At 56.2% G+C, this 14,825-nt stretch overlaps 2 protein-coding genes across 2 annotated transcripts; one reads left to right on the forward strand and one right to left on the reverse strand.

Annotated features, from left to right (window-relative positions):
* Nucleotides 1-4,367: 4,367 nt before the first annotated feature.
* Nucleotides 4,368-7,920, forward strand: TMEM101 (transmembrane protein 101). Its single transcript, XM_065910476.1, has 4 exons — nt 4,368-4,569; nt 4,891-5,071; nt 5,947-6,093; nt 6,866-7,920. Exons 1-4 carry the CDS (start codon nt 4,433-4,435, stop codon nt 7,172-7,174), a joined length of 774 nt encoding a protein of 257 aa, XP_065766548.1. The 5' UTR covers nt 4,368-4,432; the 3' UTR covers nt 7,175-7,920.
* A 1,254-nt stretch (nt 7,921-9,174) lies between these two features.
* On the reverse strand, nt 9,175-14,151 carry NAGS (N-acetylglutamate synthase). Its single transcript, XM_065910474.1, has 7 exons — nt 13,726-14,151; nt 12,884-13,158; nt 12,556-12,769; nt 12,075-12,255; nt 11,140-11,311; nt 10,864-11,046; nt 9,175-9,487 (listed from the first exon to the last, which is right to left on the reverse strand). Exons 1-7 carry the CDS (start codon nt 14,149-14,151, stop codon nt 9,334-9,336), a joined length of 1,605 nt encoding a protein of 534 aa, XP_065766546.1. The 3' UTR covers nt 9,175-9,333.
* Between the last annotated feature and the right edge of the window lie 674 nt (nt 14,152-14,825).

Raw genomic sequence — 14,825 nt, forward strand, 5'->3', positions numbered from 1 at the left:
TCCCAGGGCAAGGCAGAAGCACTGGGTACCCTGAACCCAGGCCCCTGTTTCAGAAAGAAAGGCTGGGCACTCCTGGAGGGCCAGAGAGGAGTACTTTGACCTTTGGCCTAGTGAGAATAAGAGAGAACATTCCCCTCCTTTGTGCCCAGTTGTCTTAGGCAGGAAGTAGCAATGAAAAAAAGAGACACCTGTCTGCTTTATGACTTGAGGGAGGGCTCCAAGGCTTCTCCCAATTGCCATGGTTGACAAGAAATAGAGGAGGGCCTGGGGCTCCAGAAGAGAGAAGGAGGTGGAAGGGGGAACCCCTGCTCTTAGAAAAGCAGGGCAGGGTCCTGCTCCCCTTGATAGAAGGCCAGAAGGGCTTGGAGACTTCCTCAACCTGTGCCCTCTCCCCACACTCACGTTGATGGCTTCCTGAGAGCTGATTGCTCCTGCTTTGGGCGGTGGGGCTTGGCAGGAGACCAGGCAGGCAGGTAACTAGAGCTGAGATTCCTCTTCCATTCCTGAGCTGCTGCCACTGCTGCACTCAGCAAGTGTAGTGCCAGGGGTAGAGGCTGAGTACACAGGGGCTCTGCGGGAGGTCCTGACCTCGGTGGTCAGATTAGGCCAACATCTAGTTGAAGCTCTTTGCAGGAGGAGGAGGAGTTTCTGCGATCGTGTGAGAAATAAGTGAGGTGGAGTGTGGAGTGGGAGTGAAAAAGGTCTAGAGAATTAAAACGGTGATCTTCCCTGATTGCCTTTCATGCTGGTAGGAATAATAGGATGACGGGTGGCTGGGGATGGGAGGGTCAGGAGCCTGGGATCTCAGGCTGAAGTAGCTTTTGCTATTTACCTAGCTGTTAGCTGCTAGGTAAGCAGGTAAGATCTTGAGAGATGGAGAGAAGGTATCCTTGAGACCACATTGGGAACCTGACATATGGTGAGGTCCTGAGTCGTGTTTGCATTTATTTTTCTCTCCTAGCATCACCACGCTTCCCAATATCTTGGATGGAGGAGAGTAACACAAGCTCTCAGCATCCATGACTGCCTGGTGCCATCCTCACTCCGTCCTGTCATGGGGCGAGGGTGGAGCAGGTGTGAACACGGCCACAATGGGGCATCAGTTTTGCTTGGGGTCTGGCAGCAGATGGCCAGCACCATGAAACTGCCCAGCCTTGGGCATTGTGTGGGCTGTGGAGGCCTCCACCTGCTTAGACCCTTCCCAGGTTCCCTGATAGTTTGGCTGTCAGAGCTGAGCCACAGTGGTCTCGGCCACTCGGCAGGTGGCTCCTTCCAGGGCCTGTGTGGACTGCGGGTGCAGCTGCTGTCTCCCAGTGTTCTGTGGGACTTGGCTGGTGGAGCCCTGGGGGGCCTAGGTGTCCTGGAGTGGCTGTATCTCAGCCCCACCAGCTGGCCCCCCTGCGCCCAGACTTTTCCATCACCCCGTGCTGTCTTCTCTATTTAGACCTCTCACAACCTGCTTGCCAGCCTGGACCCCTGCAGCCTGTGGAGCCTGGGAACCTGGGGCAGCCAAACCTGAGCCACAACCCGGCTGAGCTGGGCACCGCTGGGGTTGGGGGCCTCTTCCATCTGTGCTAGTAGAGCTGGCTGCGAACCAGGAGAGCAAGTCAGGGGTGCAGCCCTGACCCCCATGCCAGCCTGGAAGTGCTCCCTGGCTGGGACTGACATCAGTCAGCTGGAGGCCGAGGCCTTTATAGCCCAGTGGGCACTGGGCCTCCTCTCTATTGTAGGCAACCGACTGCAGCATCTCAAGTTCAAGATATGGTGGGCATCTGGACAGCAGGCATGATGCTGCTGCTGCCTCAAACCCCTGGGTATGTGACTGTGACCTGCAACAGGCCGTTGGGAACCTGGATGACCTGTGGCACTTATGTGTAGCCATCCTGGGTTACTTGACTTGTGGCCCTGGGCAGCTGGTGGGGTGGTGCTGAGCAGTGTGGATTCCCAGCTGGGCTGATCACTGTGGCTGTGACCGTGGTTATGGTTGAGTGCAAGTGCAGCGAGGCCCCAGAGGAACCAGAGAGCAGGGGAGCCCTTGAGAGGCAGCTGGGGGAGGGAGAGAAGATGGAGCTGTGAGAAAGGAAAAGGGATGGTCCTTAGAGGTCTTTGGGGCTCAGTTGTCTGCCCAGGCAGGGTGGGAGGAGTGGTGGGAGGGGAGAGAGAAATGGCTGTGTTCAACTCTCAGGGCCTAGGACTGACCACCCTTCCCTCACCTGCTTCCCCATGATCTAGCACGATGCTCTCATCTTTCTCAGCCCTGGGAAGAGCAGCCTGACCTCTAGTCCTCAACACCTCTTTGGGGAAGAGGGAACTAAAAGAAAGATCAGAGGGAACTGGGGTGGGATGAGTGCAGTCAAAGTCCCTCAGTCGTGTCCGACTCTTTTTGAACCCATGGACTGTATGTAGCCCACCAGGCTCCTCTATCCATGGAATGCTCCAGGCAAGAATACTGGAGTGGATTGCCATTCCCTTGTCTAGGGGATCTTCCTGACTCAGGGATCGAACCCGGACCTCCTGCATTGCAGGCAGAGTCTTAACCATCTGAGCCACCAGGGAAGCCCTATAAGGAAAGCATTCATCTTAATCTCCTTTCTCTTCCTCACACATGTTCCTGGCCTCTGCTGCTGGGGACTTGATCATAAACTGGTTGCTAAAGTTATGATGGAGGTAGGGTGGGTAAGGGTATTGTTCCCATGGGCACAAGCCAGGCAGGCTTCTAGAACTATTGTGTGGACATACACTGATCCCAGTTTTCAGCACTTTTGCTCCTTCCTGATGGCTGTCCATTTTGTCTCATTTGAATCGGGGATAGGTGAGGAGATTGGAAAAAGAAAAACAGTTGGAAAGTTGATACAGTAGTGTGTGCCTGTATTTGTGTGTGTGTGTGTGTGTGTGTGTGCACACGTGCCTGTATTTTGGTAAAAACTTGCCTCGTGGTGGTAGGGGGTAGGAAGGGTAGGCAAAATAACCTTTAACCCATTCTTTTTCTCATTCCCTTTGACTGGAGTTTTCCCACCCTCACCCTCAACTCCCCACCCCAGCAATCACACAGTCTCATTTCCCTAGGTTTTTGCCTGATATATCCCTTTCTTACTTTCTTTCTGATACACTCAGACTTTAATTAGTGACTTTGTAAAAAAAATTAGATGTGAGAAGTGTTTCGTTGTCCAGCTTTCACTGGCTGATTGGGAATTTTATACTCATATTTTCAGAAATGCTACTTGAACATAAGCTCCCTCTCCCTTCCCCAGGGAAATGGAGATACACCTCCTGAATTAAAGGACCTTACTAAAGTGCTTATAGAGTCTTCAATATTAGAAGATGAATTTGTATGTTGTAGGGTGGTAGAGGGGGTGCATGAAGATAGGTGGGGGTGGCTGTGTGGTGGCAATCCCAGAGTGCCCCAAACTTTCGCTCATTTGTTCAACAAATAGTTACTGAGATATGACATAGTGGTAACACGTTTTGTTGATTTACTTATCTATTTGGCACACATTTCCTGAAGGCATCCCATCTACCTGGCCCTAACGATATAATAGTAGGCAGAAACCAGACATTGTCCTTGCCCTCATGGAGCTCACAATCTAGTGTTAATTTAGTCATCAATAGACAAATGACAACTACACAGTCGCTAATGTACTAAGCGAGTCAAGAGAGAGGTGCCTGGTTGATGGTTAAGAAAACAAAACAGGATCTGAGAACAAAGAAGGCAAAAGAAACAGTGGGGGAGACCAGTCGGAAGCTTGATGCAGCTAAACACAAAAAGTGGTAGCTTGGGCTAGAGTCGGAGCACTAGAGCTGGAGAAATAGACTGCTTGAGATGACCCATATGTCCTCGTCAGGTATCTCTTCTCTCGGGGACAAAAGAAAGGCAAACCAAGACCAAATTTCTCTACAAGCGGCTCTGAGGAGAACCTCTTACTCTAAACTCAGAAGCAGAGGGATTTCGTGTGTGTGTGTGTGTGTGTGTGTGTGTGTGCTGTGTACACCATTCACTGAAGCCCTACTATGTGCTAGGACCAACACTGTCAACATTTAAACTTCACAACCCTGTGTCGTCGACGTCATTCCAGTTTCCCAGATGAATCTTGGGAAATACAGGAGATATGTTGAAAGTCACAGAGTTGCGTTAGAGTTGGAGCCCAGGTTTAGCTGTATTCAAAGACTAGTTCGCTTACTATTCCTCCTCTACTCTAGTTTTCAATTTTGCAGCTATAAGAAAGGACTCTTGAGCCTCCTTGGGCAGAAAGAATAACGAAACCCTGCAGCTGCAATACTTTCTTCAGTCCAGAACTAGAGAGTGAGAGCTTTGTTTCCCGACGGAAGTGGAGGGAGAAAAAAAACCCCGCGAGACCCGGAAGTTGCGCGTCGCATCCTCGCGCCGGCCTTCCTGGCCACCGGGTGAGGCTGCGGCGGACTGCCCTTTCTCAAGATGGCGTCGAAGATGGGTTCGCGACGGTGGATGTTGCAGCTGATCATGCAGTTGGGTTCTGTGTTGCTCACACGCTGCCCCTTCTGGGGCTGCTTCAGCCAGCTCATGCTGTATGCTGAGAGGGCCGAGGCGCGCCGGTGAGCGGGTCCGTGCGGTCGCCGAACACGGTGGGGGCGGTCTTTCCCGTCCCAGGAACAGGGGTGCGGTGAGGTGGGGAAGAAGTTGCGGTCTAGAAGTTGGGACCTTTGGACTGGGAGGAACTGGGACCTCGGACTTGTTAGGGACTCTGGTCCGGAGCATGGTGGGCATCGAGCGTAGTGCGGGGGTCCTAGCCATGAGAGGGGGCTCAGGTTTGGAGAAGCAGTGGAGCTTGCGGAAGCCCGAGGGGTCTCAAGGCTCTTCCCGCTTTATCCTGTGCTTCACTCTGTCCTCGTTCCTTCCCCCTTCCCTACTCGCAGGAAGCCCGACATCCCAGTACCCTACCTGTACTTCGACATGGGGGCGGCCGTGCTGTGCGCCAGCTTCATGTCCTTTGGAGTGAAGCGGCGCTGGTTCGCGCTGGGGGCCGCACTCCAGCTTGCCATTAGCACCTATGCCGCCTACGTCGGGGGCTACGTCCACTACGGGGACTGGCTGAAGGTGAGCACCTCGCCCCTAGGCGGGACTTGGCTGGAGTGCCGGGGGAGCCGGTGCCTGGGTCAGCTGGACATTGCCTGGTACTAGCCAGGAGCACAGTGCGAAGCCTGGGGAGGTTGAACTCCTTGGTTTGTAGCGGTTATTACAGACCACAAGAATGGAAGGACCTTAGAGACCAGCAAACCTCCCCCTCAGAGCGCAGAATTTGAGGTCCAGAGATGGGAAACAGACTTTCCCAAAATTACACCACAGTTAGCATTACAGTTGGGACCAGAACCCAGGTCACCTGGTTCCCAGAACTCTACACCGTTAGTTTAGTTACCAGAACCAGGGCGAAAGGAACTTTAGAGAGTACCTAGGCCACCCGTCAAATTTTATGAAATTTATCTAATCAGAGGGCAGCCTTTAACCCTGTAGATTCCAGGACCTGTGCCAGGCACTACAGGCTTGGAGGTGAGCCTGGACCAAGGCATTACCCGCAGGGAATGGACTCTGTCAATTAGGGGGAGGCAGTGTGAGAATAGCTACTGGACAGTGAGATCATTGGTTAGTTTGGGGAACAGAGTATACCCAATGGCAGAAAGAATATTGAATTTTGAATGTGCAGACCTGGGGATGGGGAGAGGGGCAGTGCTTGGTATCGGGGTTCTGCCACTTTGTATAGGACCTTGGACGAGTTTATTACTCCTCTGGGCCTCAATTTCCACTTCTGATAAAAAGAATTATCTTTTTCTGCTCTACCTACCTGCCCATGGTAATGGTAAGAGGGTTCATCAGATGAACCGGGATGTGTAGAGATGGGCAGTTCTGCGCTTGCGGCAGCTAGGAGAAGTGCAATGGCTTCAGTTTCTGATCAGGGTCCCCTCGCCTTGGCCTAGGTCCGTATGTACTCACGCACAGTTGCCATCATCGGTGGCTTTCTTGTGCTGGCCAGCGGTGCTGGGGAGCTGTACCGTCGGAAACCCCGCAGCCGTTCCCTCCAGTCCACCGGCCAGGTCTTCCTGGGCATCTACCTCGTCTGTGTGGTAGGTTGGGGAATTGTCGACTGGAGATGCTTTACTGAGAGTGAGCTGTGAACCGAGGCCTGGTGCCTGGCAGAACCCAGGGAGGTGGACAGAACAAGGCTTGCATGTAGTTTCTGAGGGCTTAACTCCCAGCAGTTGCCCCCTCCAGCTTCTGGGCCTTGGGGGACTTTCAAGTGCCTGAGACGTGGCTGACAGTCCCTTCTTCCAACATTATTGCCACCAGGGGAGAGAAGAGGGTGGATTGACCATTCAGTCCCAAGCCTGAGAGCCAGGAGGACAAGAGGGCCTCTTGGCTTCACCCCCCAGAGGACAGAGAGGGGACAAAGAAGAGGTTTGGTAGAGTTCAGGTCCCACCTGGGGCTCTGCCACTTAGAGCTGATGGGGCTGCCTGGCAGAGCCAGTTACATCTTCCCTGGTACAGGGAGTGGGGCCAATGTGGAAGGGAATGTCAACGGGCCCCAAGTCACTTAGCTTCGTCTTAGATACAGAACACCATCTCCCATGTGCAGAGCTCTGTATTCAGAGGTGAGAGCCCCAGTCTGATTGTGGACCCTCTTTCCTTCTGAGCCCCCAGGGTCAGGAGAGACAGAGACCCTGACCTCACGGAGTTCCCTCGTCCGAGGGGAGACACAGGCCTTCCTTTCAGAAAGCCCCAGGTCTGAGAGGGGAGTCCACAGCCCACCTGGTAGGGGCTGTCTTGCATCTCAGGGGTGGCCTTCCCAGAATAGGCTTCTCAGCCTATTCAGAGCCTCAGAGGACGGTGTGTCTCTAGGCCTACTCGCTGCAGCACAGCAAGGAGGACCGGCTGGCGTATCTGAACCATCTCCCTGGCGGGGAGCTGATGGTCCAGCTCTTCTTCGTGCTCTATGGCGTCCTGGCCCTGGCCTTCCTGTCGGGCTACTACGTGACCCTGGCTGCCCAGATCTTGGCTGTCCTGCTGCCCCCGGTCATGCTGCTCATTGACGGCAATGTGGCCTACTGGCACAACACACGACGCGTTGAGTTCTGGAACCAGATGAAGCTCCTTGGAGAGAGTGTGGGCATCTTCGGGGCCGCTATCATCTTGGCCACTGACGGCTGAGTTGCGCAGCGGGAGTCTGAGAATGGGTGCAGGGAGCCACTGAAGGCCACCCTCCATTCCTCCTTGCTGGCCCAGTTATGTTTATTTATGCTTTTTGGTCTGTTTGTTTGATCCTTTGTGTTATGTGCATGTGTGTGTATGTTGGCAAGAGGCAGGTCTCTTCCCCAGTTCCTGGGCTCAGACCTTGGTGGGGTGGGAGCCCTGATGACTCTGCCCTACGGGTTTCTTTTTCCTGTTTGTTCTGAGGAGAGCTGAGGCCAGCTGTTCTCCTGGGTCTCCTGTCCCAGGAAACGGAGTAAGGCAGGGCTATGGGGGTGGGGGGTGAGGGCAGGGGACACTGAGAGTGGGAGACAGAGGGAGGAAGACCAAGAATCAGAAGTGAGCCAGTGTGAAAGATCCCGCTTTGAGCCTGGCAGATGCAGCTAGGCTCTGCAGTGCTTTTCTGAGACTGAGACCGAGTGTGTGTATTGACACATGGATCAGGCCCAGGTGGAGTAGAGGGGCTGGGCACTGCAGAAGTCGTGGGCTCTCAGGGTGTGCCAGGAGCAGACACGGCACTAGCTGTCACCCACCTCGAGGGCAGAGCAGGCCCCAGTCTACTTTGGAGTGTGCAGGGGTGGGGCAGGCAGTGGCCAGCTTCCTGCCTCTGGCCTTCTGTTTCCAGCTCCGTGGTTGGCCTGCTGTGGGTGAGTGCCCTCCCAAACACCAGACCACACAGTCCTCCAAAATTAAACATTTTATATAGACGTTTGGCTTTGCTTCTCTGTTCTCCCCACGGGGCACTTTGCCATTGGCTGGGATTGATCTTGGGTTTCTTGAAAGCCCATACCCGGGTAAGCCCCACCTTGACCCACCCGTGACCTTTCCCCTGTCCTGGGGCTCTCTTTTCGAGTCTGCAAATGCTCCCTGCAGTACATGCTTTGACCTTTCACTCAGTCCCCCTCGTGGCTTGTCTTTTCCTCCCCATTTGGTGCCAGCTCTTTTCAGAGAAATCTTTGGCGAGGGCAGCTAGAGGGAGCGGACTGATGAAGGGTCCACTCTGAGGCCGAGGAACTTTCATTTTACAGGTGAAGAAATGGAGGCTCAGAGAAGGTTGAGCCCCTAGCCTGAAGCCACAGAACTGGATTCCAGGCCAGGTCTGCCTTAAGCGCACACCCAGTTGCGTACTTGACGCCACCCCTCTCCTCAGAGAAGACAGGCTGCTCTGGGGGGGTTGGTTTCTCAACAGCCCCTGGTCCCTCCCTACACATCCACACACCTCCTGACAGAAGGTAGCCTCAGCAGCCAGTGTGGAGCCTGGCACATTGTAGGGGTCAGAAATGTCAAATGCAACCACAGGCTTTGGACTCTTCGCCTGTCTGAGATGTCCTGCTTCTGCAAAGATGGAGACACAACTTCCAGGGGGACCAAGGGGAAGACCTCCAAGTCTGGGCTTGGCTCTGAGCCCTGCCTGGCAAGGGAGATGGGGCTGCTGTTAGTCCGGTTTGTGGAATGGAAGATGTTTCCTAACTAAGGGGTGGGGAAGCCCCTCTGGGGGCTGCTGACAGTTGGCTGAGGGAGGTGGTGGCAGCATTAGTCTCGGGGCCTCGGCCTCATTTAACTCTCCTCTTCCTTCTAGGAGTCCCCTGGTTCCCCAGCCCTCAAGATGTTGCTCCCAGAGGGTCAGTGCTAATTTCCTTCCAAGTGTGCGCTGACTTTCAAACAAGTACTTGCATTTTAATCAAGGCCTCCTGAGAAGTTGCAAGACCCGAAGGAATTAAAATGAATGGTGGAATATAAGGCAGATGTGGGTGATATTTTGGGCAAGGAAGCCTCAAAACAGCACAGTGGTCAAAGACACTGGTCCACCCTCAGCCTTGAGTAGAGCCCTTAAAGGCAAGGGCACCCTCCTCCCTCCAGATTTCCTAGACTGGAAATTCAGGGCCATCTGATTGTGGCTTTGGAGCAAGTAGGGGGTCTTGGGCAGGCCCTTTTCCTTCCTGTGCTTGTCCTCCCTTGGGTGCCCTTCTCTGGCAGGTAGAGTAACAGCTGCTGCTGCTTCTGCAGTTCACTCAGCCAGCATGTCTGGTTCAGCCTGTGGCTGCCTTGAGTCTCCTCCAGCAGGCATGGCCTTTAGTCCACACTGGCTGTCCCAGGGCCTGAAGGGCTGGTAGAGAGGGTCAGCTGCCCGGGTCAGAAGCTGGCTTGCAGAAAGAGTCTGGTAGCCCCTTGGCATGGTTGACCAGCTCATAAGAGTCCCGAATATCGGCCAGGCCAAACCAGAAGAAGATCCACTGCTTGTTGGAGAAGCTGCCATCGCTGTGTTTGAAGTACCTGGTGGGGTTGGGAGATAGGTTTTAGGCAAGGCCAGGGCTCACTACTCACTGGTTCATTTATTGAGAACCTATTATCGGCATACCATGTTTTGTGTTTCACTAAGGTGGCGCTAGTGGTAAAGAACCCGCCTGCAAGTGCTGGAGACATAAGAGACCTGGGTTCAATCCTTGGGTCTGGAGGATCCCCTGGAGGAGGGTATGGCAACCCACTCCAGTATTCCTGCCTGGAGAATCCTAAGGACAGATCCTGGCAGGCTACCGTCTGTAGGGTTGCAAAGAGACATGACTGAAGTGACTTGGCACGTTGTGCTTTGCAGATAACTATGTTTTTTATAAATTGAATGCTTGCAGAAACCCTGTGTGGAGCAAGTCTATCAGTGTCATTTTTCCAACAGACGTTTGCTCACTTCATGTCTCTTTGTTGCATTTTGGTAATTCTTGAAATATTTCAAACCCTCCACCAGCAAAAAGATGACTGCTCACTCAAGGTTCAAGTGATGGTTAGCAGTTTTTAGCAATAAAACTATTTTAAATTTGAGTATGTACATTTGTGTTTTTAGACATAATGCTATTTCACACTTAACAGACTACAAGATAGTGTAAACATATATACCAGGGAACCAAAAAATTCATGTGATTTGCTTCATTGCAATATTCACTTTATAGTGGCAGTCTGGAACCAAACTGGTAATATCTCTGGGGTATGCGTGTATATGCTGAACACACTGCTAGGACCCGAGGTTTGTAATCTGAGTTTATTCTCATAGCACCAGTCAATAGCCTGGTGTTATGCCCTTTTCACAGAGGAGCAGCTAACGCTCAGAGAAGTTAGATAACTAGCCAGAGTCTCACAACTAGGAGGGTTAGAGTGAGGCCTCCTTTTCCTCTCTCCACACTGCCTTGGCTGTGCAGCCCGGGGAGGGGTCCTTGTTCTGTTCTTGGTGCCCGCAGAGCAGAGTAGTAAGGGAATGAGGGGATAACTGCAGAAGGAAAGAGGAGGGGGTGTCCCACTGGAGATGCAATGGGGTCAGAGCTCTGGGGTCAGAGCTTGGCAACCGGGCCAGGACTAAAATGGTAAGGGGCTGAATTTCTCCAGACCCTGGAAGAGGCAGGCTGTGTGCCCGGTGCAGACTGTCTTCAAGGCATCAACCTTAAGAGGACAAAGCAGAGTTAAGTGTGCTCTGCCTCTAGGGAAATCTCAGGCTTCATGTGTGGTCTGCTCCTTGGGGAACGTGGGGCCCCGCACTGAGCGGGCCATCTCTCATGGGGGAAGGGTGGCTAATGAAAGAAGGGGAGGCCCAACCTTCCAGGCTGGTGGATCCCCGGCATGGCTGGTGAGAACTGGAGAGGGGCGCCAGAAAGGGCAGAACCTACCAGGGATTGATGGGGTTGGTGACCCGGGAGCGCCAGAAAAGCGTCTTCAGATCCCGCCGCAGGCACGCCCACAGCATCTGGCCGGAGCCTTGGCCCTGGCGGCTGGAGCTCACCACAAACTTGTCTAGATACGGGGTGCCCCCCAGTACCGGCTCCGTGGTCAGAATGGCCGCCGCGTTGTACCTGGCGCAGCGGGGGAGAGGCAGGCTGGGACCTCTTGACCCAAAGCTCTCCGGCGTGTCCCGTGGCCCCTGCCCTCTGGGGCCTCAGGCTCACCCCTCAGAGAAGTAGATAGAGTGCAGCCTTGGGCGCAACGAGGCCAAGTAGTCGTCCCGGAGCTTTTTGCCGAAGCTGGCGTTGACCAGGTTCACGAGGCGGCCCTGGTCCAGGCTGTCCAGGCAGCGCACTCGCAGCGTCCGCTCGCCGGTCTTGAACAGCGTCCCCGAACCTGGGGGTGGGACGAAGGAGGAGGGGTTCGTTCAGTCCGAGATCCAGGTCCCCTCCACTCCTACGTTTGCGCAGCCTGGTGGCTGGTGGGACAATTATCTTCTTGGGAGCTCTCCACAATGAGATGCTTCCTATGGTCTGCATAGACTTGTCTGTGCTTTTCACTCAGGGAAATGCTTTCCCTAGTTCCCCCCCTCACCTGTGGTTCCGCCTACTTCCCCTAGTCCCGACCGTCCCTGCCCACCCGGCTCCTGGCCCCGCCCACCTCTCCTGTGCCGTGCGTGTCCGACACTTTGCGACCCCTTGGAGGTAGCCCGCCAGGCTCTTCTGTTACATGGGGATTCTCCAGGCAAGAATACTGGAATAGGTTGCCATGCCCTCTCCAGGGGATCTTCCGAACCCAGGTCTCCCGCATTGCGGGCGGATTCTTTACCGTCTGAGCCACCAGGGAAGCCCGAGAATATTGGAGTGGGTAGCCTATCCCTTCTGCAGGGTGTCTTCCCGACCGAGGAATCGAATTGGGGTCTCCTGCCTTGCAGGCAGATTGTTTACCAGCTGAGCTACTCATTCCACTGGGGTCCGCTGGGTCTGTGGTTCCTCCCACCCAGCCAAGTCCCGCCCACCTCCCTAGTTCCACCCAAGTTGCAGCCCAGGCCGGTCCACCTCCTTGCAAACCTCCCCTAGGTTTGGCAAGGGCAGGAAGCCTCTCCTGTCCCCCCCCCCCCCAACGCCAAACACCGGCGCGCCCCTGCCCTCGCCCTCACCCTTGTTGCTGAAGAGCTCTGTGAGCAACATGCTGGCGGCGGTGATGACGGCAGAGGAGTGATGGGGCAGGCGACTGAGTATGTCCACGATGAGCCGAATCTGCTGGCGTTCTTTAGTGCCCACCCAGTCGGCGTTGGTCACCAGGTCCAGGTCGGCGGGCAGGTTCACGTTACTCAGGACCTGTGTCCCGGACTAGGGGGTGAGCCTCCGACCTGCAGCCGCACTAGGACTGCGTCCCCGCCCTACGGACCTCTTCTCACTTAACCCCTTTTTCTTACTACCTCCCGGAGTCCTCCGCCAGGGAGGGCTCAGATCTGAACACCGTAGGCTGAATCCCTCCCTGACACTCCATTCCCGACCCATGCGGCTTCGGAGAGACTGACTCTGGGGCCCGTAAGGGAGGCATGCAGGAGCCCCAAGAGAGATGCTCAGCGGAGGCGCGGAGGCGCAGGGACTGGAGCCCGAAAGGAGGAGACACACCTTGTGACTGCCGTCGTGCAGGCCGCCTGTGGTGTTGAGGAAGATGATTTTGGTGGGCCGCAACGCCTTAGCCAGAGACGCGGTCACCTCCAGCGAGTCCAGGAGCACCGAGCGGCGCGCGGCGGTCTCCCCAATGGGACACAGGATGGGGATGCTTCCGGACTCCAGGCACCACTGGAGCAGATCGGTCTCCACGGAGACGATGCCGCCGTAGCTGTGGGCCAGACGCGGGGCTCAAGGAGATCGCCTCCAGGCCCCGCGGGGCTGGGGCTGCGCGGGCTGAGCGGCGTGATTCGCGGATGCTGGGACAGGCAAGGTCGGCACTCACCTGGCGTGAGGGGCTGGCTCAGCAGCGCTCAGCACAGACCCACCGCCAAAAAAAGGCACAGCGGCGGCCGCATTGTGCCGCAGGGCGTCCACCAACACCTTGCATCTCTGGGCGAGCTGTGCCTTGGCCTCCCAGAAGGAAAGACAGCCCGAGGGCGCCGTGGGAGCAGGCAGCCCTAAGACCACCAACGGCTTCATGTCCATGCGCTGCAGGAAGGCCAGGGCGAAGGCCAGGCTGGATACAGCCTTCGGGCACTTGACCACCTCCTCCTCCACCTGCGGAGGCACGGGCGTTCAGGCGGCACGACGCCCACCCTGACTCCTTCCTCACTCGCTTGTTCCTCCAGCCTGGTCCTCAGGGTCCCCTCTGGGGGGGAGGTCCCCATCCTGCCCAGGAGTTATCAGACCCCATTTCTGGTCACCTGCGCCCACCTGCTCTGCCCTTTGCCCCGTTGGGTCTTGCCATCATCCTCTTATCTCACACTAGCGTTCCTCTCTCGGCTCCTCCCTGCGACCTTGGACTCTAGGACACCTTAGGGGGAGGGGTGACGCAGGCGGCTTCTCTCCAGGTTCCCCAATGGCCAACTGATCCCCTAACTGTGCCTAGGGTGGGAGGACTACTCTGGCGCATCATATTCCACGGGCTGGAGACCCCAGACTCCTCACCCGGGCTGGGAGCCAGGCTTTTCGAGGGCCTCGGCCTCTCCCAGTCCCGGGCGCTCGTTAGGGCTCCGTTGATCCCCCTCCTGGTTCCCCTCCCCAGTCGACAGCCCGTCCTGCCAGGCCCCGGCACACAGCCCCCACCCCCGGTCTGTGACCTAGCCGACGCCGGGCTCGACTCACCTCGATGACGGCGAAGGGCCTGTCGGCGGAGTGATGGCAGGCCTGGAACTGTGTGAGCCAGTGGCGCGCCTCCCCGGGACTGGCCCCACACTGGTTCAGGAAGGTCTGGATGTCTCGCTGCAGCGGCGAGCGGCCGGCGGGGGGCCCCGGGGAATCGGGGGGCACCGGAGGCGCGGGGGGCGGCGTCCACAACGGCTCCTCCGCTGCAGACGGATGGACGTCGTCCTTGGCTCCCTCGGCCTTCTCTTGGGCTAGCTGGGCCGGCCCCCAAGCCGTGCTGAGCCGGCGTCCCGGGCTGGTACCCCTGGTCGCCTGCCGCCGTGCGCCGCAGCTCAGCCTCCGGGCGCTCCCGGTGCCTCGGGGGCCCCGGAGCCTCCCGCCCGCAGGCGCGGCCCACAGGGCCCAGGCCAGCCGCACCGTCGCCATGACAACCAGACCGGATCGCCCCCCCACAAGTGACCGTCTGTCAGGAGCTCCTGCCTTCAGGAGCCTCTTAACCTGCAGCGGGGCGGGGCTGGGCCGTCGGGGGCGGTGCGACGACGGGGTTGGGAGAGGGGGCGCGGGTCTGGCCATGGGTCAGAGGGCGGCGCTGACAGTATCTCCCGCCCCTTTTGGGGGGGGCGGTGACGGAACCCACTAGCGAGAGTCACGAGGCCGAGATAAAGGGTGGCTACATGTCTAATCTACTGCCAAGGCCGGCTTCAGATGGGCTCAGGGGCCCCAAAGGCGGCTCTGGCGCTCTGCGGGGTCTTGAACAATCAAGGAGGAGTCTGACTAGGGCAAGAGGGCAGAGCAGCCGCCTGACCAAGGAGGTTAGCAGGGTTTGCCAAACCCCAGCCACTGGGTGCCACCTTGAAGAATTTTGTCTTTGTGGAAATTAAAATTTATCCACATCAGGACTGTAACTAGAAGGCCGATGTCACTTGTAAGAAAGCCTTACAAATAAAGAGGTTAAAAAATCTTATATATTCCAGTTGGATAGTGTTGACTGCTTCTGTTGGAAACAAAGATGGCTAGGAAGCGCCAAGTGGTCAAGATCCCATAGCAAACTTGAGGCTTCTTCCTTGGTAGAATAGCTGCTGACACAGGCAGAACACCAG

This window comes from Muntiacus reevesi, chromosome 18 (genome assembly GCF_963930625.1).
Source record: "Muntiacus reevesi chromosome 18, mMunRee1.1, whole genome shotgun sequence".
In the NCBI taxonomy this organism is placed as follows: Eukaryota; Metazoa; Chordata; class Mammalia; order Artiodactyla; family Cervidae; genus Muntiacus; species Muntiacus reevesi.

Excerpts from the sequence above, each read along its gene's own strand:
- TMEM101 (XM_065910476.1), top strand. The coding sequence starts at position 4,433 with ATGGCGTCGAAGATGGGTTCGCGACGGTGGATGTTGCAGCTGATCATG. Across the intron at positions 5,072-5,946 it reads ACTACGGGGACTGGCTGAAG|GTCCGTATGTACTCACGCAC; the intron begins GTGAGCACCTCG and ends GCCTTGGCCTAG. Across the intron at positions 6,094-6,865 it reads GCATCTACCTCGTCTGTGTG|GCCTACTCGCTGCAGCACAG; the intron begins GTAGGTTGGGGA and ends GTGTGTCTCTAG.
- NAGS (XM_065910474.1), bottom strand. The coding sequence starts at position 14,151 with ATGGCGACGGTGCGGCTGGCCTGGGCCCTGTGGGCCGCGCCTGCGGGC. Across the intron at positions 12,770-12,883 it reads GAGCCAGCCCCTCACGCCAG|CTACGGCGGCATCGTCTCCG; the intron begins GTGAGTGCCGAC and ends TCTGGCCCACAG. Across the intron at positions 11,312-12,074 it reads AGAGCTCTTCAGCAACAAGG|GTTCGGGGACGCTGTTCAAG; the intron begins GTGAGGGCGAGG and ends TCCCACCCCCAG.